At 40.4% G+C, this 23,140-nt stretch overlaps 1 protein-coding gene across 1 annotated transcript in view; it reads right to left on the reverse strand.

Moving 5' to 3' along the window:
- Positions 1-23,140, reverse strand: part of b4galnt4b (beta-1,4-N-acetyl-galactosaminyl transferase 4b) — a gene marked incomplete at both ends in the record, with an annotated part of 125,015 nt that overhangs the window by 20,021 nt on the left and 81,854 nt on the right. The window contains 2 exons of the mRNA XM_079840389.1: positions 4,409-4,475; positions 10,748-10,826. Of these exons, the coding sequence (XP_079696515.1) occupies positions 4,409-4,475; positions 10,748-10,826 (146 nt within the window). The remainder of the gene's footprint in view (positions 1-4,408; positions 4,476-10,747; positions 10,827-23,140) is intronic.

Here is a 23,140-nt window from a genome sequence, read left to right on the forward strand (position 1 = left end):
TCATGAATATTTGAAATGTCCATTTACATTAAGTACAAGTTAGCCAAACATAGATGAACCTTACCTGTCCAGGAGAAAATTAGCAACGTTGGCATCAGTCTTCAAATTATTCTCCATTTTCAGCCGTCTCCATCTTTCAAAGGCATCTCTTATACAAATCCTTGTTTTATTTCGGACACTGTCACAACATTTTTCTTATTCATAACGAGGTCGTTTAGGTTTCGTAAAGTTAGACATTGTTTATCCAAAAAGTTTATAGCTGCAGCTGTGGTAACTAGAGCAGAGCTGGCAACCCGAATGCAGAAACACTACTGACTTCATGATTGGTAGATAGGTGGAGGGTGGCGCTTCAGGCATGACACAACATGTCAACATCAACATCAGTTGAGGGCTGCAACTTCACTTTTAAAATGACAATATCTTGGCCGGACAACCTTTGTCAGTGATATAAGTATTTGAAATTAACATGATTTCTTAATGTCTAGTGACATATCAGGGCCATTTTATGATTAATTGAAATACATTTCTTACATACAGTTCCTTTAATGTTGGGAAACTTGCATAAGTAGATTAGTACTCTATTTGTGATCGATTGTAACGTTACTTTTGTTGAATAAAATTCCATGCTGTGTGCACTGACATTGATAGAGGCTAAAGTGAAAGTTGTTTTAAGCTACAAAGCCATTTGAAGTTTCTGCCTTTCAAGTATCACAGACCTTATTTAAATATTTTGCGGGAAACAGAAATCCGGAAATAGCAACCACTATATCCAGAAATAGCAACCACTTGATGTGAACAAATGTAAACGTGCAGTGTCCTGATTTGCTACTGATCCGATCTGCTTGATCGTATCACAGTGATCGCATGTTAATGCCAAGTGTAAACGAAGCCTCTGTCTGGCAATCCGATTGACAAGTCTGGGTTTGGGGGTTGCCAGCAGACCAGCATTTGCCTGACTGGCAAATACTGCCAAGTGTAATGTTTGGTGGAGGGGGAATTATGGTGTGGGTTGTTTTTCAGGGTTTGGGCTTGGCCCCTTAGTTCCAGTGAAAGGAATTCTTAATGCTTCAGCACACCAATACATTTTGGACAATGTCATTGCAGAGATTGCGAGCCAGGCCTTCTCGTCCAACATCAGTGCCTGACCCCACAAATTCTTCTAGAAAAATTCTAAAAGAATGGTCAGATATTCCCATAAACACAAATCCTAAACCTTGTGGAAAGCCTTCCCAGAAGAGTTGAAGCTGTTATGGCTGCAAAGGGTCGGTCAACTCAATATCAAACCCTAGAGATTAAGAATGGGATGTCATTTAAATTCATGTGCATGGAAAGGCAGACGTCCCAAAACATTTGGCAATATAGTGTACCTTAGAGTACAAAGAAGCAACTTTAAAGGGGTAATGATGCGAGAAATCTAATTTGCCTTGATCTTTTGACATAAAATGTCTTTGTTCCATTAAAACATCCTACAAGTTTCATAGATTAAAACATCTTCCTCTTTATAAGCAAAGCATTTATTTAATCAAGCTCCAAAAACTGCTTTTTTTATATGGGATTTGTGACATTATACGTTACACAGGCAAAACATTTGCATATGACTGCCTCCAGAGCAAGACATCGATTAATAGCTTTACATCATTGCACCATAGGCCCTGCCCATTGGTATTCAGTCCTTAATGGCTGACACAGGATGCTAGCGTCGCATCAAAAGCAAATAAATCTCATTATTATCTCATTCATTATTAAACTCATTTTAATCACCAACACTGTCTACATTGTAAACAGTAGCTATACAGAAGCTTTCTGATGCACTCCACGCACTTGAGTCTGCTAACAAGAGGACAAATGGAAGAGTAAATGGAAGACTACACAATATCATAGGATGTTATCGTGATTCTAAACGACAATGGGCATCAGGACGCAAGAATTGATCGTTTCATCTCATATAGTGTATCATAGTGGACGACAACTGATGCCGCATCTGCGATGCTTCACAACAGAAAAAAAAAATGCTGATTCATTCTGGAATGAAGCATGTTTGTTAACAAGGAAATTATTTTAACTATGAACAACACCTTACAAGGTGCAACCGACAAGCAAAGCAGCTCTGGGGTGAAGCCTAATCTGATGTTTTACTTTAAAGAGATCAATCCATTAAGTGCTGTCCCAGTCTGTAACAAAGACTCAGGTAGATTGGGATCCATGTGCAGTTTATTAAAAGAACAAACTCACAGTATAAACAGGCGTGGGTCGGTAAACCAGGGCGAACAGCAATTTCAAAGGCAGAACAGAAAAAATGGTCATAACAGGCAAAGGTCGGGGCTGGCAGCAAACAGTCGAAGTACAAAGTCCAGGCAAACACAGATCAAAGGGCAGGCAGCACAGGGTCAGAAACGACTGTCCAAGGCAGAGTTGAAAAACAGGCAGGTCAATAACAGGGGATAAACGCTCAGAAATGCAGCAGGGGCAAACAAGACTTCGCAATGAGTGTGTGTGTGATGAGTGAATATATAGTCAGTGTAATTGGGATCAGATGTGCAGTAATCAGTCACAGACTGTGGGTGCTTGGGAAATGGAGTCCGATGCTGCATCCCAATTCTCATACTATGTGTCCTAAAGAGTATTCGAAAAAAGAATTAGTATGTCCCAAATCGTGGTATGTTGAAAAGAGTATTCCAAAGATTCCCAGATGGTCTACTATTTCCGGTCAGAATTCGGTCAGAATTCACCTGCAGCAGCATTGAGAACTTTTGTAATGATACGTTTGGCCATTAACTTTTAAATGCATCATTATATTTAAACTGCAAACACATGAGGGGAGTCTTTGCATTAAAGACCCACGAATGGCAGATCAACGTGCTACTACGTTTCTCTCCGATACGGTAGGAAATTAAATTGAATGCGGAGGATTTGAACTGTGACGACGATGATTGACAGGGCAGTTTAAACGGTGATGGGATGCACGTAACTAAGCAACAGAGTCCGTTAAAGATGACGAAGTAGTATGTCCCAAAGCTTGCATACTCTTCTGCTACACACTCAAAAGTATGTATTTTTCTTCACAAAAAGAGTACATACTTTTAGGACGTAGTATAAGTAGGCGAATTGGGATGCAGCACGAGTTAATTAGTACTCAGGTGAGTGAGACCTCCAGTGGCCGATGGTGTTTGGGACACAGTCATGGGAAATCCCCTTAACCATTAAGAGGATACTATGACAAAGATTTCCAGATTTTTTCCCCCATGAATGATTGACCTGAAGAATGAAAGCTGTATCATAATCTTGAAAATATATGAGCAATATGACGCCATGAGAAATGGCTATATGGCAACCCTGTACGATCCCTGTAAAATTGTAAAAAAAAAAAAATTAAATACTAATAATTGGATCCTTCATCATCTTATTTTTGTAGTGGTTATGAAAGCACTGATTATCAATATAACCATGATGTAAATGTAATAAAAACAAAATTAACTGAAATATACAATTATAATTACACAATACAATGATTTAAAAAAAAAAATGATGGAGGAAAAACACACACAAACAAAGCAAATGGAAGTGAGACCGGTGCTCACCCTATACTGTATCTGTTGTTAACAGAGCAGAAAGACAGTCAAAGCTAAACCACCCAGGAGATCTCGCACCATCTGCATCTCCCAGATGACATGACTAGAGAGAGAGAGAGAGAGAGAGAGAGAGAGAGAGAGAGAGAGAGAGAGAGAGAGAGAGTGTGTGCCTTACATATGGTGCGGTCTTCCTTGAGGGAGTGGTCTGCGTGATTAATGATTGGGACACTCCGGAGTTGGCTCTGTACTCTCCGGTGAGCTGCGTGGGATGGCGATGGAAGCTTGCACATCCCCCTCTCCCTCAGCTTGTTAAGTACAGTAAGGATTTAATTGAAAAATTGCTTTCGTCTCAAATAATTATGTAAACTAAGCAAAGGAGGGCCATGGGGATTGTCCCCCCCCCCGCCCCCACCCCCCCTCTCTCACTTTGTGTCTCTACTTCCTCTTAAAAGCATGTGTAAATTAAAGTCAGTTCCCTTGATGAATGGCAGTAATTTGAAGGGGAACGTGTGAACATGTGTAATGCTTGATAAGACGATGCAAAGGAGTACAACGTACATGCTGACTGTCACAGCAAACACAGGAGGCTCAGGGGCAAGTGTTTTCTGGTGATTACCTAGCTGACACTGCCTACATTTAAATGTAAGTACAATGTCACTTTTTCACACAAACAGCAGAAGCTGTGATGTTCAGAGGCTGTGAATGTTAACTGCAATATTCAGATATGATTGCAACAGGCACAGTTTGCAAATTTTATTCTTGAGAATTCTTTCCATTTTCTGTTTTATCTTCCTTGAAACGCGTGCATGTATTTTTAGCAAAAAGGAAGGAGAATTTACCTGTGTACAACGAGATATAAGCTGAGTCAATGACATCATACTTCAGCCCAGGAAGGAAAGGTCTCCACTGCAAGAAAAGAGACAGACAAAGAGATGTAAAGGAGAGAAAAGCCTGCTGGGGCAAATTCGCAAATCAGTTGTGACGCTCTTCAGATTTCAGGGCAAAACAAATGCCTTATTCCAGGGCGCTTTATTCCACCTAACCACCTGCAATTCAGTTGCCTGGATGCTTATAATAAAATGTATTTTTTTATTTTATTTAAAATGTTCATAAAATTAATTATTCACTAACCACCTGCAATCCAGATTACCAGATGCAAAAAATAAAACAAATAAAACAAATACATTTTTAATATTTAAAAATTATATTAGTTGAATTAATCAATAACCACCTGCAATCCATATTTCCATATGTTAATAATAAATAAAAATATATTTTTACAATTTTATAAAATGATTCCCTAACCACCTGAAATCCAGTTGAACCAAATGATATTAATAAAATAAATACATTTAAAAAATGCAAATAATTAACTGCATTCATTTATTTATTCACTAACCACCGGCAATCAAGTTTAATTTAAAATTATTCAATTAATACAATCTATAAATGTTTTCAATAAGAAGAAAATCATAAATACAATACAATTTTGAATAAAACGTTTTGAAATTCTTGTGAGGAGTCATTATTATTTTTTTTTTCTGGCAGCAGTTATTCATCAACTAATGGGCATATGTTGATTCATGGTGCCTGATAGACACTGGCTGGTGTTGTTGTACAGTTTCAATAAAAATATGCCAGATTGTGGTATAGTTCATAAAACAACAAGGTCTGAAATCGTGCCATTCAAAGGCCTAATTTACATTACATGGTTTAAGTGACCCAATTCCGTTTCTTTTCTCCCATGTGGCACAGATCGGATATGACCGTGTAAGCAGGAAAATGCACATGGATTCCAATATTTTCATATGTGGAAAAAATCTGATATGAATCAGATACACTCATTTTGATCGGATATTCCCCTGTCAATGCAAGTTGTACTTATTTGAAAAAGCATCAATGATGAATGATGTTGACTCATGTGGACACCAAACATGATCACATGACTCTTTTCATTGCCCAGGCTGCAACCCTCTCCTCTTTTTTCTCAGCCTTTAAGAGACCAATGTTTTGCTGAACTTTAAAGGTGGTGCGGGAAGCAAAAGCTTTTACTATCATTTCGTAGGTGTCGCGCCATTTTTACAAGTTTTCCCAGGTCAGTACATCCACCTTGGCTTGTTTCTTATGGTGTATATTGTAAGTGTACAGTGTAAATGCAAATATTTTTAAATTATCGGATATGGGTCACTTTGAAAGGAAGATGTAAGCTGGTCATCAAAAAAAGACCTGAAGTGTAAATGCAGCCAAATTGTGTTTAGCACAGACTTGTTGCCGTATTTGCGGCATTGCCTATTTGCATAATTAATTTAGTGAATCGAGAGCTTAAACAATGCAGACACCGAATACAAAGCAGGCGCAATTCATTTTTAGAGAATCCCCCTCCACCCTCACTGTCTTTCTGCTTTCACTCTCACAATGCTCTGGGACGACACTGGCTCTCGAAATAGATGGGATACAGACACATAGCAATTCTTCTAAAGAGCCGCTACAATTACAACACCACTTCTTGGCCACTCTCACGCAAGAAGTCATTTAGCAATCGCATAACAAAAAAACTCTTATCGCACTGATCTTCAGAATCACGCACTTCCATTCCGTCATTCACACACCAATGCCACACTACACAACAGCTTTCAGCATTTCAGACTGTACATTTGAACAAAGTAGAGGGAAGAGATACAGGGAGAAAAAGAGAACAAAGAGAGAAGAAAATATGAGAGAAATTAATTAGAATTTGGAGCAGTTTGATGTCAACATTGCTTATAGTTTGACAGTTCCAGGCCCAGAAAATAGTACATAACAGAGCAGCAATGTCTATCAAACTCACGGTCTTTGCATACTAATTAGTCACAAGCACACACTCAAAATATGAGCATTTAGAAAGATTAACTGGCTCAATTATGAATTTGCTGAATTATTTGACAGTCAAGGAATCTTGAGAAAGACTCAAACTCATTAAGTGCCAGAATCAAACATGTAATAAACGTACTGTTACTTTTAACACACTGATGAGGGTTAGTTTTGGACAACACAACATAAACATCCACACACCTGAATCTGTTTTCTTCAGTGTTTAGTATTCACCCTGTTGTTCTGCACAGCTTGTGTTTTCTCAAGGTCAGATTTGCCTTTCGGGAATCGATGGAGTGCAGTAACAGCACAATGTCAGATCTGAGGAGTCACAGATGCCTGTTTGCCCCCAGTGACATAATACACACACACACACACACACACACACACACACACACACACACACACACACACACACACACACACACACACACACACACACACACACACACACAAATACACAAATGTATCCATGCAAACAATCATACACGTTCACATACCAATAAATACACACCTAAGCAGTATTAAGCCCTGTCAAGGACTAGCTGATGGGAAGAAATGTGCTTTACTGTACTTTAGATTTATATAACAACAACAACAAAAAATGTAGGTTCACTGGTAACACTTTAGAATAAGGTTCCATTTGTTAACATTAGTTAACTACATAGTTAACATGAACTAACAATGAAAACACTCTATTTGTGTAATACTGTACACAAATAACTGTATGCAGCATTGCAATCCCTAGAAAACAACATGTAGCTTGCATGATGTTGCACTTATTGCATCAGCTGCACTCTAAAAAAAAAGGCTCGTAATCATAGGGGAACCTTTTTTAGTGCTATATAGCACCAATTTTGGTGCTTCAGTGGTTCTTCAGCGGTTCTTCAGAGGTGCTATATAGCACCTTAGTCAAAGAACCGGTGAAGAACCTCTGAAGAACCGCAGAAGAACCTCTGAAGAACCGCTGAAGAACCACTGAAGCACCAAAATTGGTGCTATATAGCACTAAAAAAGGTTCCCCTATGATTACGAGCCAAGAACCATTTTTGGTGCAATATAGAACCTTTTTTTTTTTTAGAGCGTACAGATGTATTTCTCCTTTGTCTTGAAGATGAATAAAATTGAGCCCATTCACCGTTGACTGGCAGCACCATCTATAATAGCTCCTATACTGCAAATGTCATTTTGGATAGTTTCTGGTCAGACTACATCAGACAGGCTTTATTATATCTCTTTGTCCTTACAAAGCCTGGGGATTCTGTTAAAATGCTAATCAGCCTCAGAATAACTCTGGCGCAGGGTGCTAACGCTCAGAGCAACCATGGAAAGTTTAAGCATATGCGCACATCACAGAGGTTACCTTTTCTGATTTAATAGCTGAAATTGGGGGAAAAGGGAAAATCCTAGATGCAGCGAGCCTGAAAACATTGAACATCTAAAGCATCTCCAGTCAACTCGACAGGCTAGCCCACTGCACTTTGGTTAATAAATGAATTTCTGTGTTTGCCACAGATAATGAGCTCTTTTTGCTTTTTGGTCTGGTCCCTGTTGACTCTCTAGCTCAGAATACCTCCAAGTTCAATGAATTTATTCATTGGGCTCCTCTCATGTCTTTGAAGCTTCCTATTCTCCAGCACTCTGCCGTGAACATTAAATAAGGAGTGAAACACAGATGCGTCATTTTGGGGCTTCTTTGCCTCCAGGCACTGAAAGTTGTGCAGGAGTGACAGCTTTTTATGGTAACATTAGCATTGTGTGTTGATAACCGCTTTAATTGTCAGTTAAAGATAAAAACATGTCTCTAAGACTAGCAAGAAAAGACATTGAGCAGAAGTGAAAAAGCTATAGACAATGACACCAAATCCTTTATTTCCAATTAACAGCTCCACTATCAGTTCTCTCTGCTAATTTTCCAGTCAAATGGGTGGAATAAAAGGGTCAACCAACTAAAAGGGCCAATTGAATTTAATTCACTTTCCTGTATTATTACTCAGTTGTCTAGTTCAATTGCCTGTTCTTTTGTTTGACTGACTTTAAATGAAGTTTTACATTCTGATTAATAATTAATCAAAAGATTCCATGATAAAGCAACAAAGTGATCTAGGGGTCATAATAAAGTTTACAAATGAGGCTGCTTTTCTAAGAATATAAGATGCAGAGATGAAAAAGATTTATGAACCCGAAACATTTATGAATTCACTTTTGTTCTTTAGCCATAATTGCTATGTTAGATTATGCAATAATATATTTATTCATTCAGCAGATGCTTTTATCCAAAGTGATTTAAAAATGATGAATACTACAAAAAATGCATTGCATGAGAAGTACTGTTCTACAAAGCTCCAGAAATGATCAGACAAATACAAGCTAGTACAGAAATATAGGTGAGACTTGTGACCCTGCAAACAACAGAAAGAGAATGGTACAGTTAAGTAAGTGCATTAATTAAGAGTAGAGACAGTAGAGACAGGACTTTTTTGATGGTAGAAAAGGACTCAGCTGTTCTGATGGAGTTGGTAAGATTGATATATGCCCTGACAGGTTTGCTGAAGGCCAAACACGTCACTGCTTTCTGAATCATTCTCAGTTGTTTGATTGTGCATACAGGATCAAGTGGTGCTCACTGCATAGTCAAATGACGTCCAGCTCCACAGGGACGTCTAATGGGGTGGAGGGATGGAGTTGTGGGTAGGGTTAGGGTGTGGTTGGATATACTAGATCCACCCATTAGGCCCAAATAACATTCGCTCCTCCTCGCTGGACATCTAGCGAGGGGAAGAGATGTAAACTAGCTCATGAGCAGCCTCTCTACAGGATGGACGCCTAAAAGAGCACTGCAGTAGTCTAGTCTAGAGATGTTTAAAGCCTCGATGTGGAGTGGTGCAGCATGCTTGAATAAGAAAGGTCTGATTTTACTAAAACATCCATGTGCCTGGATTATACAGTAGGTTCAGAAATGTTGTGTGTATCTACAAGAGGAGGGAGCCAAGCACTGAACCCTGAGGTACCCAGTGGTAGCTGACTTCTATTTTGTTAATCATATTTAACACAAAGCTGAATACATATATAATAAAAAGTGTGGAATATTAAAAGGGGAAAATAGTTAAACAAATTACATAATGATAAATAACAATGTAACATAAATAACAACATTTATATGGGAGGAGGGGGAAGACAGAGGTTGCAACAACATCTGTCATCAAAGGGGCTTGGATGGAAATGTATTAACATATATTAATTTTATACAAATAATGTTTTTATTTATGAGGTTCTATTCATAAGTCTGCCCATCTCAATCAGGAAGAACACACAATGATCTAATCTATTTTTAATCTATTTGTTTTCTATTCCATTATCAGCTCTCTCTCTCTCTCTCTCTCTCTCTCTCTCTCTCTCTCTCTCTCTCTCTCTCTCTCTCTCTCTCTCTCTCTCTCTGTGTCTCTCTGTTTGTCTTCTACTTTCTATCTTTTCCTGCATAATAAAATTACTGAGATGTGCTGGCTAAACTCTGCATCCTCTGGGTGCACTCTGGATATAATCAGGCTATCAAAGAGGCTGTTATACTACTCAATGATATTGTAACAGTCAGAGACGCAGTATCTATAAATGTTTAAATGGGTAATGATTTACAAAAGTAGTAGGCTGCTGGATGCATGTTTGCTGTGGATATAGACACTATATACACTATATTGTCAAAAGTTTTGGGACGCCTGCCTTTACATGCAAATTAACTTTAATGACATCCTATTCTTAATCCGTAGGGTTTAATATGGAGTTGGCCCACCCTTTGCAGCCATAACAGCTTCAACTCTTCTGGGAAGGCTTTCCACAAGGTTTAGGGATATGTTTATGGGAATTCTCTCTGTGCAAGCCAGTCAAGTTCCTCCACATCAAACTCGTTCATCCATGTCTTCATGGACCTTGCTTTGTGCACTGGTGTGCAGTCATGTTGGTTACAGGAAGGGGTCATCGCCAAACTGTTCACATAAAGTTGGGAGCATGAAATTGTCCAAAATGTCTTGGTATGCTGAAGCATTAAGAGTTCCTTTCACTGGAACTAAGGGACCAATCCCAACCCCTGAAAAACAACCCCACACTATAATCGCCCTTCCACCAAACTTTACACTTGTTAAAATGTAGTCAGGCAAGTACCGTTTTCCTGGCAACCGCCAAACAAAAACAACATCAATAAAAAGGTTTTATATACAATTTCTAAACACTATCACATAGTAGGTTTCTTTGACACTTTCACATAAGTGTTATGGGGACACTTCAACGTCTAAAGTAAATTACCAGAATTTTCCAAACTCCAGCTCTGTACTCACCCCCACCTCCACATGGTCTGAACCTCTGTCATCTTGCTTGTGCAAAACCTCAAAGTAGTATCGACGCGAGGACATGAGACTGCAGAGAGAGAGAGAGGGAGAGGGGAGGGAAAAGGAGGAGAATTAAAGTGAAAGAAAGAGAGGGCAGGGGACACTCTCAGAAAGGTAGAAGAAAGACCAGATGATGCGAAGATGAAAAAATAAATAAATCACAAAGCACCATATAGGGCACTGGAGGATGTGTACATTGTTAGTGACAGAATCACTAAGGTGCCTTAACTCCTCAAAGAAGCACTACAATATTGTTCAACTACTAGAAAACTAGATTAGCAGTTGAAGTAACCTTCTTTCGCCATTTTTGCTAGCCAGTGTAATTTTTTGAAACAAGATAGCCCTGGTGAAAAGGAAGCATGCATGTGAACTTGTAGTGTACTTCAAATCTTACAATTACAGTATTTCTTTTTTTTTAAATGCAGATACTATAATATTAAAACTTAAGTGTAAACACTACACTTTTATGACTGTTTCTCAACCAACTTAATTACACTTTTAAAAAGAGCACTCTGTAAAACTGTCAAATTAAAAGTTTTACTTTAAAAATATATTTTAAATCATTACGTTTTAAAGGGGTCCTATTATGCTTTCTTACATGTTCAACTTTTTTTATTGTGCAATATTGCTGTTTGAGCATGAAAAAGTTTCGCAAGCACAAAGTCAATTCAAAAGGGAGTTATTCTCTATATTATTATTCTCAAAATTAACATTTCAAAAGTTGAGCCCAAGCCTCTGTACTAATTCAATTTAGAACTAGAAACGTAACGACAGCTATTAGTGCATCAGTGAAGTTATTTGTGTGAGATTACCTGTGTCTGATATAGCTTTCCTTCACTAGGTGAAGTCATAAATTTGCCAGAGGAAAGCTTCATACATGTGTACTTTATGTTTACAAAAAATATCTCCATTTAGAAAAAGAATCTCCATTCGACTACATGTTAATATTTTCTATGTTGTTGTTGTTTTTTTAGTTATATCACAGAGGAAAAGATACATTAAATTGTTTACAACTGATGAAAACAGAGAGGCTGCTGACAGATCAAATGGAACAAAATAGTGATATACTGCATGAAAGAAGCATGGGTGGATAGACGAGTGGCCTTTCTGTTGCTACAGCCTTTTAAATTGGCTTCTGTCAGTCCCTTTCTCATAACAGGCATCATGTAGGACAAAACACTGAGAAAAGCTGAGGAATCTTGAGAATATCATACATTCTTCTAATGGACCACTTTTTTTTTTAATAACACAAAAACATTATCAACATAAAAGCTGTAGGATCTTACTCTTTTCCATCTGACCTCAAACAGAATAAAATGGCATGACACTTAAAATAAAGGGAGCGATTTCTAATGTCAGCTGCCAGGAGGTTTATTTAATGTTGACAATTGGATGAAAACACTAGTTTAAACTATCTCATAGACCACAGGATTTGGATTTCTGTTAGAAAGATATTTTCATCTTAGAAAAGACAGAAGACAAACAGACAGACATGGGAATATCAGCACATTCAGGAGAGGTTGTGTTGTGACAATTATTCTTCAGATGTTCTGCTGGAGTTGCTTTGATTAAATCAGTCAAGTGCAATTCACATTGCAATGCAGCTCACTGTGACAGCATGATAATGTGCTACAAAGCAAAGACAACTTGGTTTTTGAAAAAATAAATCTGCTTAACTGTATTGAATGTGCATTTGTAGTGTACCTATAGCTCAAACAGTAGAGCATGGCACTAGCAGCGCCAACGTCATGGGTTCAATTCCCAGGGAAAGCAAGAATTGACAAAAATGTAAAATGTGTACCTTGAATGCAATATAAGTCGCTTTGGATAAAAGCGTCTGCCAAATGTAAAATGTAAATGTACTTCAAATCTTATCATCAAAATGGAAAATATAATTTTTGTGGAAAATTGCACTGTTTATAATAAATTATTTATCCATGCACATCTTTATTTTTTTAAAGGTATGTGCCATCTTAATATTTAATCAAAATAACTTCCCTCCCTCTTGCAACAACATCTCGCCTCTTCTCTTATGACGTGTTTACTGGCACAAGAGCTATACAACCTGTCACTTACATGAGATCACAGCAATAGCAAACCACAACGATGATCCAATCAATTCCCGATGGACAAACTCAAGTCCTGCCCTACTTTTTTTTTCGTTCAAGAAGCCATTTCAATCGTAAGTTCCATTTAATTATGACTTTAAAAGTAGATATAAAGAAAAAAGAAATGTGTACATGTCGTTAATGTCAGGATCCTGCCCTGACAGTCTTGTCTGTTTTGTCCTTGTTTAGTGTTTCTTTGTTTGTCTTGTGCTTGAGCACATGGCTGTGTCTTTGTTTGTGTGTTCCTCTCGTCCTGCCTCCTTGTTTCCCTTTACCACGCCCCCTTGTTTAGTCATTGTCTAGTCCTTGTTTCACTAATTGTGCTCACCTGATCCTCATGTGCTCTGGTCCCTTTATATTGTGCTACTTTCCCTCATGTCCTTGCTGGTTCGTTGCGTTTGTGTGCATTCGTTGTCTGGCTTATCTTGTCCTTGTGATTGCTGTTACTCTTGCCATAGTTATAGTTATTAGCTTTGTTTTCCCCTAGCCTTACTTTTTGGTTTTCTCTAGCTTTGGTTTTGTTTTCTCTCTAGTTTAGTGATCTTATTTTTCTTTCTCTAGTTTCCTGCATAGTTGCTGTTTGGTTTTTTACTTTTCTTTGATTCTAGTTCCAGTCTTTCATTTCTAGTATTTATCTAGCTCCTCTTGTTTGTTATAGTTTATTATATCTTTTGTTTTCCTTTTTAGATTTCTGATACTTAGTTGCAGTTTCCCTATTCTTAGGTTTTATTTTTCGCTCTTGTTTATCTTTTGTTGTCTTGTCGTGTGTGTGTCTTGTGTTGGTTCCTGCCCTGTGTCCTGAGTCTCCCTTGGCCACTGTCGCTTTATCCCGGGCAGTCAAGACTGGAGCTGATTCTGGGAGAGGACATCAAGTCTCAGGTTCCTGGCGTTCCTGTCCGGGTTTTCCCACCATCGCCCTGCCTGGTGTTGCTTCCAAAGCCATCCGCAAGCTCATGGTCTCCCTGGACTGGTCTCAGTGGTCGTCCTCCCTGCCTGTCATCGTAGTGTCTGTCCCCTGCCCTGCTGTTTGAACTCACACCTTGTCACTTCCTTGTTGTGCCCTGTCTAGAGTCGTGTAAATAAAGTCTTCATTGTTCACCCTGCATCTGGGTCCTAAGTTTCAGAATCCCTGACAGAACGAACCAGCCAGTTTGGACCCAGCAGGATGAGCTTCCGTATTGTTCCTCCAGCAACTGCTCAGGAGAGGGTGGCGCTCCAGCGGGGAGTGGCATCTCTTCGCCAACAGGGCCGGGAGGTGCGGTCCTTTGCCCAGTTCTTCTGGACTATGGCTAAGGGCCTTGAGTACGATGATGCAGCCCTCAAGGATGCTTTTAACATCTGTCTGGATGACCCTCTACCACAGTGGGAAATGGAACAACTTCGGGTCCTGGACTTCTGGAACTTCTCCAATTACCTGCATCATCGCGGGGATTGGCAGATCCTGACACCATCAGAGCCTGTCTGTAGTGATGACCTCACTCTTCCTCCTTCATCGAGTCAAGCCATTGAACCTCTGTTTAATCCTACTGAGAAACGAAGGTTGAGAAGGAGAAGGGCGGCTCGGACAGCTGCATCAGTCTCTGTTTCCACCAAGACAGTTCCAGCCGTTCCTGCCAGTTCAGAGCCCGTAGAGTGTGCTGTGGTACATCCTGAGCCCATCAAGTTTGCTACGGTCATTCCGGAGTCAGCTCCTGCCAGTCCAGAGCCAGTCGAGTCAGCTCCTGCCAGTCCAGAGCCAGTCGAGTCAGCTCCTGCCAGTCCAGAGCCAGTCGAGTCAGCTCCTGCCAGTCCAGAGCCAGTCGAGTCAGCTCCTGCCAGTCCAGAGCCAGTCGAGTCAGCTCCTGCCAGTCCAGAGCCAGTCGAGTCAGCTCCTGCCAGTCCAGAGTCCGTCGAGTACAGATTGTCATGCCCTCAGAAGCGGAGGAAAAGGAAGGCTAATGTTGGCAAGTCAGATGCCCTTCTAGAGGCCCCTAACCTGTTGGTCCAGGAGGGCCTGAATCTGTCAGCTCCAGCCCCTGTGCCCAGTCCAGTGTCGGCTCCAGCTCCAGCCCCTGTGCCCAGTCCAGTGTCGGCTCCAGCTCCAGCCCCTGTGCCCAGTCCAGTGTCGGCTCCAGCTCCAGCCCCTGTGCCAAGTCCAGTGTCGGCTCCAGCTCCAGCCCCTGTGCCAAGTCCAGTGTCGGCTCCAGCTCCAGCCCCTGTGCCAAGTCCAGTGTCGGCTCCAGCTCCAGCTCCAGTTGTGTTGGTTCCTGCCCTGTGTCCTGAGTCTCCCTTGGCCACTGTCGCTTTATCCCGGGCAGTCAAGACTGGAGCTGATTCTGGGAGAGGACACCAAGTCTCAGGTTCCTGGCGTTCCTGTCCGGGTTTTCCCACCATCGCCCTGCCTGGTGTTGCTTCCAAAGCCATCCGCAAGCTCATGGTCTCCCTGGACTGGTCTCAGTGGTCGTCCTCCCTGCCTGTCATCGTAGTGTCTGTCCCCTGCCCTGCTGTTTGAACTCACACCTTGTCACTTCCTTGTTGTGCCCTGTCTAGAGTCGTGTAAATAAAGTCTTCATTGTTCACCCTGCATCTGGGTCCTAAGTTTCAGAATCCCTGACAGTTAATGCAATCTCAATAAAATAAAAGGCCATAAAGTGCACTTAAAGACACTTTTATGACTGTTGTTTAACATAGTACAGATATTAAATGGCAATATCCTTTAGAAAGTTTACTTTAAAGTACATTTTAAATAATTTTTTTAATTATCTTTTTTTGTGCTTTAAAGAAGTATTTGATGTGTTGAATAACATACCAAAGCACATAATACAAGTAAGATACTTGATTAACATTTTAACTGTGCGACTTTTTATACAAATGTGTAATTACAAATGTATTTAAATACATAACATATACGTTTTAATAGAAAAGGCATTACAGTTTTTTCCAACTGCTTACACACAAAATCTGTTCAGGTCACACGATTTTTGAAACCCCTCACTCAAAGTGCAAAACTACACACCAAATCTCCAAAACCCAACCTCAGCAGATATAAAAAACAAACCTTTGAAAATTAATGAATGAATCGAATGATTTTACAATGTGGAGAGAAATAAATATTTCCATCAATATGTAGTACTGGTCTTGTGTGTACTGTTTGGTCAATATATTCATAAACTTTACTCTAACAATATCTCTGAAAAAAAAATCAAACCCAGATTATATAATTAGAAAAGTAGAAATTGTGTTTAAGATTGAGAACAGCAGTGTGTAAATAAATCAAACAGAATCAGATTGTATGAACCATGTGTGTGCCCATACGGTGTCAAAAATTTGGTTTTGTTATTGTAAAATTTTGAAAGAAGTGTTTCATTTTGCAAAAGTTCTCAGGTGTTCTGCTACTTGTGTTTGTCTGTGGATGTGTGAATTGTGTGTAGTGTTTTGACAAAGTTAGCCTTGTTTTTAGATTTGTGTTTAAGCAATCGTAAAAAAATGTAAAAATCAATGTTTTGATAAATAAATAAATTATATTTTACCCTCTTGCATTAGTTTTATAGTGTAAATATCTAATTTGATCAGTCAGAAATCAAAACTCAATGTTTTGAGAAAGAAATAAATTTTTCACCCTTGTATTTAAGTTTATTTTGGAAATATATGAATATGCAAGTCAAGTCACCTCTATTTCTATACCGCTTTATGCAATACAGATTATTTCAAAGCGGCTACACAATAGTAACAAATTTCGAATTCTGCTGTAAAGCAGCTCTACCAAGCCAATAGTGTCATCATTCAGCTCAATTATGTTCAGGGTTGATTCAGTTCAGTAAAATTGTAAAACTGTAAAATTCATTATTGTGCAACAATTGTGCATACATACTGTATATACAGTATATTTGTGCACATACATGTATGTGTGACAAACGCTTGTACACTCCACTGCACACTGAACAAGCAAAATACATTTTTCACATCCGTGTGTAGTTTGATATGTTTATGGCTAATTACTTGATGTTTGTGTGCAGAGTTACTATACAAAAACACAATGTTTAAAAGAGTTAAAATAGTTCTGGATGAAGTATATGCTTTTTTTTTTTTTTTTTTTACACACAAATCAACCGAATCAACAACTTGAACATTGATAATAAGCATTAGAAGAATTGATATGTGTTTGTTTGTTGTCCTTTAAGGGTTGGCAGTATGTTGTTCATGTCTAGCTTGAGTTAAATCAATAAAGGATTGAAGACTCCAAAAGAAAGGACTGGCCAGTAGATCAGGGCTAGATAGGATAATTTGAGAGAGGCTTGAGGGGGTACAGAATGGAGTTTTAATTGGCTGACTAATTGCCTGGCTCCATCAGAAAGTGTTCTGCTCAATAATTGAATAGGACTGAGTGATGAGAGCGATAAAGAAAGAGTGCATTCAGGCAATGCCCACATGAACACACTCTCAACAGACTGCTGTAGCAAGTTAGAAGGCTTGTTTGAGATGTCAAACAACTCACAAGGGCAGACTTCTCATAGTAGACGCATCACATCTTGTCTGGTTAGACGGTGTCTGAAGCATGTGTGATACACTAATTTTGCCTACCGCAGTCAGGTGATGTAACAGGGACGCAGATAGGTTATAAAAGGGCACCTAAAGAAAACATCATCAGCTTATTTGGTTCAGGAAACCACTTGTTTGTGTGTGTGTGCGGGAAATCGGTGTGTGTGTGTTTAGGAAAAAAAACTAAAAAGCATGACTAGCAAATTCAAGAGATGTGTCACACCATGTGATAGATTTATCATGCTGGATGATTCTCACAAGCTGTGTGTCATCTGTCTTGGAGTGGAGCAAGAATGGCCAGCCCTCGAGGGGTCTGGCTGTGCCCACTGTGACGGCTTCACATGTAAAGAAGCTCACTCTTTTTACTGGGGATGGGAGCCAGGTGTCTGTGCCTTGTGGGTCAGGTCGCGCCACTGCCGAGGCAGCCCGCCGACTGCCATCTTGGGAGTTCTCGGGCTCCTAGCTGAGGAGCTTGAGATGGACTTATCGCTTTCTGAAGCATCACTTGCTCTTTGGCAAGGCTTATGTGGTGATGTGCCAAGCATATGTCGGTGCTGCAAGCCTACTAGGCCCATTTTTAAAGTATCTTGACCAAGGTGAGGGATTATCTCCAGATGCAGTCCTGGAGCTCTGCCGTATTACAGACCTTGCCCTTTGTACCAGGCCAAAATGTATTACGTTGGATGCTGCTGCCATCAAACCCAACAGTCTCTGAAACTGCTTTGCAGTAAGGCGATGTCCATAACACTGGGAAGTTTTATCATAATTCACAAATTGAAGTGGGAATTTATCCTTCATATATTTTAAGGAACTAACAATGACTTCAGATGCTTTGTAACTAAGTATAGAGAGTTAGTTTGAGCCGGGCTCGTAAAAAAAGAAGTTTGAACTATATTAAACTACTAGCCATTAGCATCGTCTCTAGTGAGTCTTGTTTTATGTGAAACACGACAGGGGATGAATGCAAACAATGCAATGCGTCAATGCTTTCCACACAAATCGATTTTCATAATCGACATAATTGATTATGGCGACGGTCATTTCAGCCCTAGTTGCCATACTTCAGGCATATCTGTACGTCTTCTTTCAGACAATCTAAAGCTGATGAGATTTTTTTTCTCTAGGGGCCCTTTTATAGCCTGTCAGGACACCTGTGATGTCACCTAACTGTGGTAGCCAATTAAGTTTGGCGTGTATCACACAAGCTTCAGACACTGGCTCACGCAAAGCTTTCCCCTACGTCATGACACAGCGTCTCGTTCTTCTTCTCAGGGAACCGTGTAACATATATAATCTACATGTTTTCACCAAATATTAAATTACTGTTAACAGATTAACAATGTAAACAAGAAAAAAAGTAATGGTTGTTCTAAGCCAATGGAGCATTGGACTGTAATGTCAGTAATGCATTTAGTTCGCAAGAGGAAAGTTGCTTTTCTGTCTTGAGATTTCTGATTATATAGTTTGTTAGATAAGAAATACTGACGTTCATCATTCCCAAATGATATGTTTAACCTCAACAAATGGATCCTGTGGACATACGACAAATGAAACAGGTACACATTTACAAAATAGCAGCTTATTTAATAAAAAAAAAAAAATACATTAAGACCATTCACTCATGTTCCACAATGCATTATTCCCCTCTGTAGCCTTGGTTTTATTTATCTAGCTCATTTTAATGACTGCACCCACTATCCTGACTTCATTTATGGATGCTTCAGACATTTGCATAAACCCAATGTAACATGAAAGTGAACGTTGGCACAAAAAAAATTGAATTAAAAACAAACCTTATAAGGGAGATTGCTGAGTGTTTTAAAATGCAAATTCCCTTGAGTAAAGTTTGTTTCTTGTTTGTTCACTTGGGGAAGTAAGTGAGTAATTTATGCACAGATTAGCGGATAACAAACAGACAGAACAATCAATGACTTCATCAGAACAGTCTTATGTGGCGTTCACACCGGACGCGATTCGCGCGAATAATTCGCGCTAATCGCGCGAAGGTGGACGCGTGTACATTTTGAGTTTACTCGCGCGAATCGCGCGTGAAATTCGCGCGAATCGCGTGTGACATTCACTGCACAACAGATGCGAATTCGCGTCATGGGCGGGGCTTCCGCCAGCAGCTCGTCTCGTTGAGAAATGGCTGACATGGGCTGTGTTTACATGTCTTTTTTTTTTTCATATCTACTGTTAATGTGTGACAAAACGTAGTTTTAAGACTTTTTCAGTCGATAATGTAGTTGTTTAAAGCTCAAATCTGTGGTTTATTTACATAAACAGTGCCTATTTGAACATTTTATCTGCCGTTGTCGGAGCTGTGAGCTCCAGCGGACAGCGCGCTCAGCGCACGTGAAAGCCGGCGAGGGCAACCTTTCCTCGGCCAGTCCTTCTGCCGTCTCCCGCTGGCTCTGATGTCTCTGTGGTGTGTCTCGAGCTATAATTCGTCTTGTAACGGCCGATCTTTGGTCTCATGGATCTATAATTTGTTCCCTGGCAAATCGTTTAGGCTGAGGGCAAAGATAAGTTTCATTACTTTATATTTTTAGGCTATAACTGTACGTTGCAGTTGTAACGTTAGCCTACTAGCACTGACTTTGAATGTTTGACTGCATTGTTGCTTTGTTTCATGTATAGCTTGTTATACATTACTGATACTTTTGTATTATTGATCATACATAAACTTGCATTTAACAAAAAGAGACTGGGTTGTGTTTCATGTAATTTAATGTTATCACAGTGATAATCATATTGTCTGAACCAGATATCAATATACAGATTTTCTCTTCATTGTTGTCACTACTAGAGCAAGCTCCTGATTGGTTAACGCGGCGCGAAATATCCGCCAAAGTTCAGATTTTTCAACTTGAGCGTTTCGCGCGATTCACGCGATTCGCGCGAATCGCGCGTTCAAAACGCTCAAGTCGCGTCCTTCTCGCCGCCTCAATCGCGCGAATCGCGCCGCAGAATGCCATTTCGCGTCTCTGCATTGACTTAACATGTAAATCACTCGCGCGAATCGCGTCCGGTGTGAACGCACCATTACAAAACGTCTCTGTTAAGTATGTAACCTTAGTTCCTTGAATAGGGAACGAGACGCTGCGTCACTGCTGTGGGGACGCCTCTGCGTGATTGCGTCGTGAAGCACATACTGTATGTAATCAGTCCAATTGAGTAACGGAACGTCATAGGCGGGTGACATCCTCCACCAGGAAATTATAAAGCACATCTGCACCAAATACAGTTAGTTTCTGGAAGGCCGAAGCAAGACGATTGTGGGCATGGAACTAAGGTTAGGTTTTTTTAAGGTTTGACAAGGCAGGATATTGCAGCCTGGGGTTTTCTAGGAACGAACTGCTGGAGTGCCGCTGCTTGCTTTTTAGCCTCCTGGAACCTGCCGGTGACCGTACTGACTGCGTCAGCGATCAGGCCATCGGGAGACAGCGGGGCGTCCAGCAGAAAACTTTTGTCCTTTTCTTTGATACCAGTGAGATTTAGCCATAAGTGCCTCTCCGTGGCCACCAGGGCTGCCATAGAACGGCCAACTGATCTGGCTGTCTCCTTGGTGGCACGCTCCAGATTGGAGCTAAATCTGCTGAGAATCAGCCCTGAATCCTCACTTTCCCCCAGGTCCTTGAGCAGGTCAACCTGGTATGCTTGCACGATGGACATTGTGTGCAAGCACGCTGCAGCCTAACCTGCAGCCGAGTTGGCTTTGGCCACTAGCGCTGAAGTGGCTCTTAATGGCTTGGTGGGCAATGTCTGGGCTTTAAGGGATGATGCCGATTCTGGAGAGAGATTGCTCGCAAGCGTCTCCTTCACCCTCTGCATCGACCCATATCCATACTTCTTCAGTCCCAAGATGTTACTGTATGTTGATGTTTGGGAACTGAAGATTAGGCAACCTCAACACCTGAGTCTGGTCACAGCTCTACTCAACACCTCCACGAGCTCCTCCCTGACAGGGGAATGAAGTGGCGAGTCTTCACTTCCACCTGCCTCGATACTGACAACATCCAGCTCCTCAGAACTGGATAATTGCAGTATCGATGCCTCCACCACAGCGCATCCACATCGTGGGCTTCCAAACCCTGGATAGAGGCACTATTTATTTTTTGTGTGTGGTGAAAACTCCTGCCTATAGTCTCAACTAAGATGGACAAAACACCAATCTGACAGACAATGAAAACAGAGCGCTTGCTGAAGGCACAGAAGCTGACTGTGTTTGGTGCAGATGTGCTTTATAATTTCCTGGTGGATGACGTCACCCGCCTATGACACTCCGTCACTCCATTGGACTGATTATATACGATTATATACGCAATCACGCAGAGGCATTCCCACAGCGGTGATGCAGCGCCAGTTCCCTTGAAAGGGAACAACTGTTGCCTGAACTGAATACAGAAAAAAAGAGAATGACCCACTGATTTAGACAGCATAAAACCACATAAATAATTTAGGATGGAGACTTTGGACTGCACTGTATAAAAAATTAATTAATAAATAAAATGTTGTATGTACTTGTACATTAACATTAGCACTTTTATAGGTGTGATATATATATATATGTAAAATGTGAATGTACTAGAATTAAAGTAATGAATCCAGTTGATAAATGATAATTTATATATTCAGTGAACTGAAACTGCTTTTAACATTCCCTAGCACACTTTTGACAGATACTTCTAAAATGTCAAGAGAAGTTGACCTCTGCTGGCCCTGTAGAACTGACATATTGCCATAAATGCCAGTTGCAATATCTGAGACTCCTGCAGTTACTCTGCCCTTTCTTTCCTTCAGCCGTGGAGGGCAAAGCAGATATACTCTGAAATGAAAAGTCTGTACATATATAGTCTCACTCTTGTGTATATACAGTATGTACAGACTTTTCATTTCAGAGCATATCTGCTTTGCACATCAATTATGTTATATTTTTTAATTAAAATGTATATTTGTATTAAGATTTTCTTATTTTTTAATGAGATACAATTAAATGGAGAGAGCGAGCGAGAGAGAGAGAGAGAGAGAGAGAGAGAGAGAGAGAGAGAGAGAGAGAGAGAGAGAGAGAGAGAGAGAGAGAGCATGAGGAGATGTTGTGTGTAAACCACCTCGGTTAAGACTGTATCCATGGTTCATCATGAAGCACTTGTAAAATCAGTCTAATGGTGTGACGGGATATCTGAAGGGATAGACACAGAAGCTATAATTGCACTGTTTCGGCATGCTTTATAGCTTCCTGGTCATAACGTCACCCGCCTCTGATGTCCCATCACACAATTGCACAATTGATTTTGCACGTGCTTCACGATGCAATCACGCAGAGCGTTTCCACAGCACCCACTGCATGAAAAGTGGGATTTTCGACCCCGTAAACGCCTGTATACTCACGGAAATCTCCCTAATTTTCGGCAGTTTTCGACAATTTAGAGGCAGCGAACGTCGCGTTCGTCTGTGCCACAAATTGTCGTAAACGAACCATGACGTAGGTGGAGAGCCCCCCCGCTGAGACCGCGCGGAGGTGCGACGCCTCTAATTAGCATATGAATAGCAGCGAAACCAGAGAGTCAACGGCCAGACTTGAATTTACTCACTCACTATTGGCTGAAGCCACTACATTTAAAAAAAGAAAATCCCTCGTGATTGGTTGGCAGATCACTGCAAACCAATCATTATTGGTCCCCCTGGCTCATTATAAATGTAAACCCCAATAATA

The sequence above is a fragment of the Gobio gobio genome (assembly GCF_949357685.1).
Source record: "Gobio gobio genome assembly, chromosome: 2".
In the NCBI taxonomy this organism is placed as follows: domain Eukaryota; kingdom Metazoa; phylum Chordata; class Actinopteri; order Cypriniformes; family Gobionidae; genus Gobio; species Gobio gobio.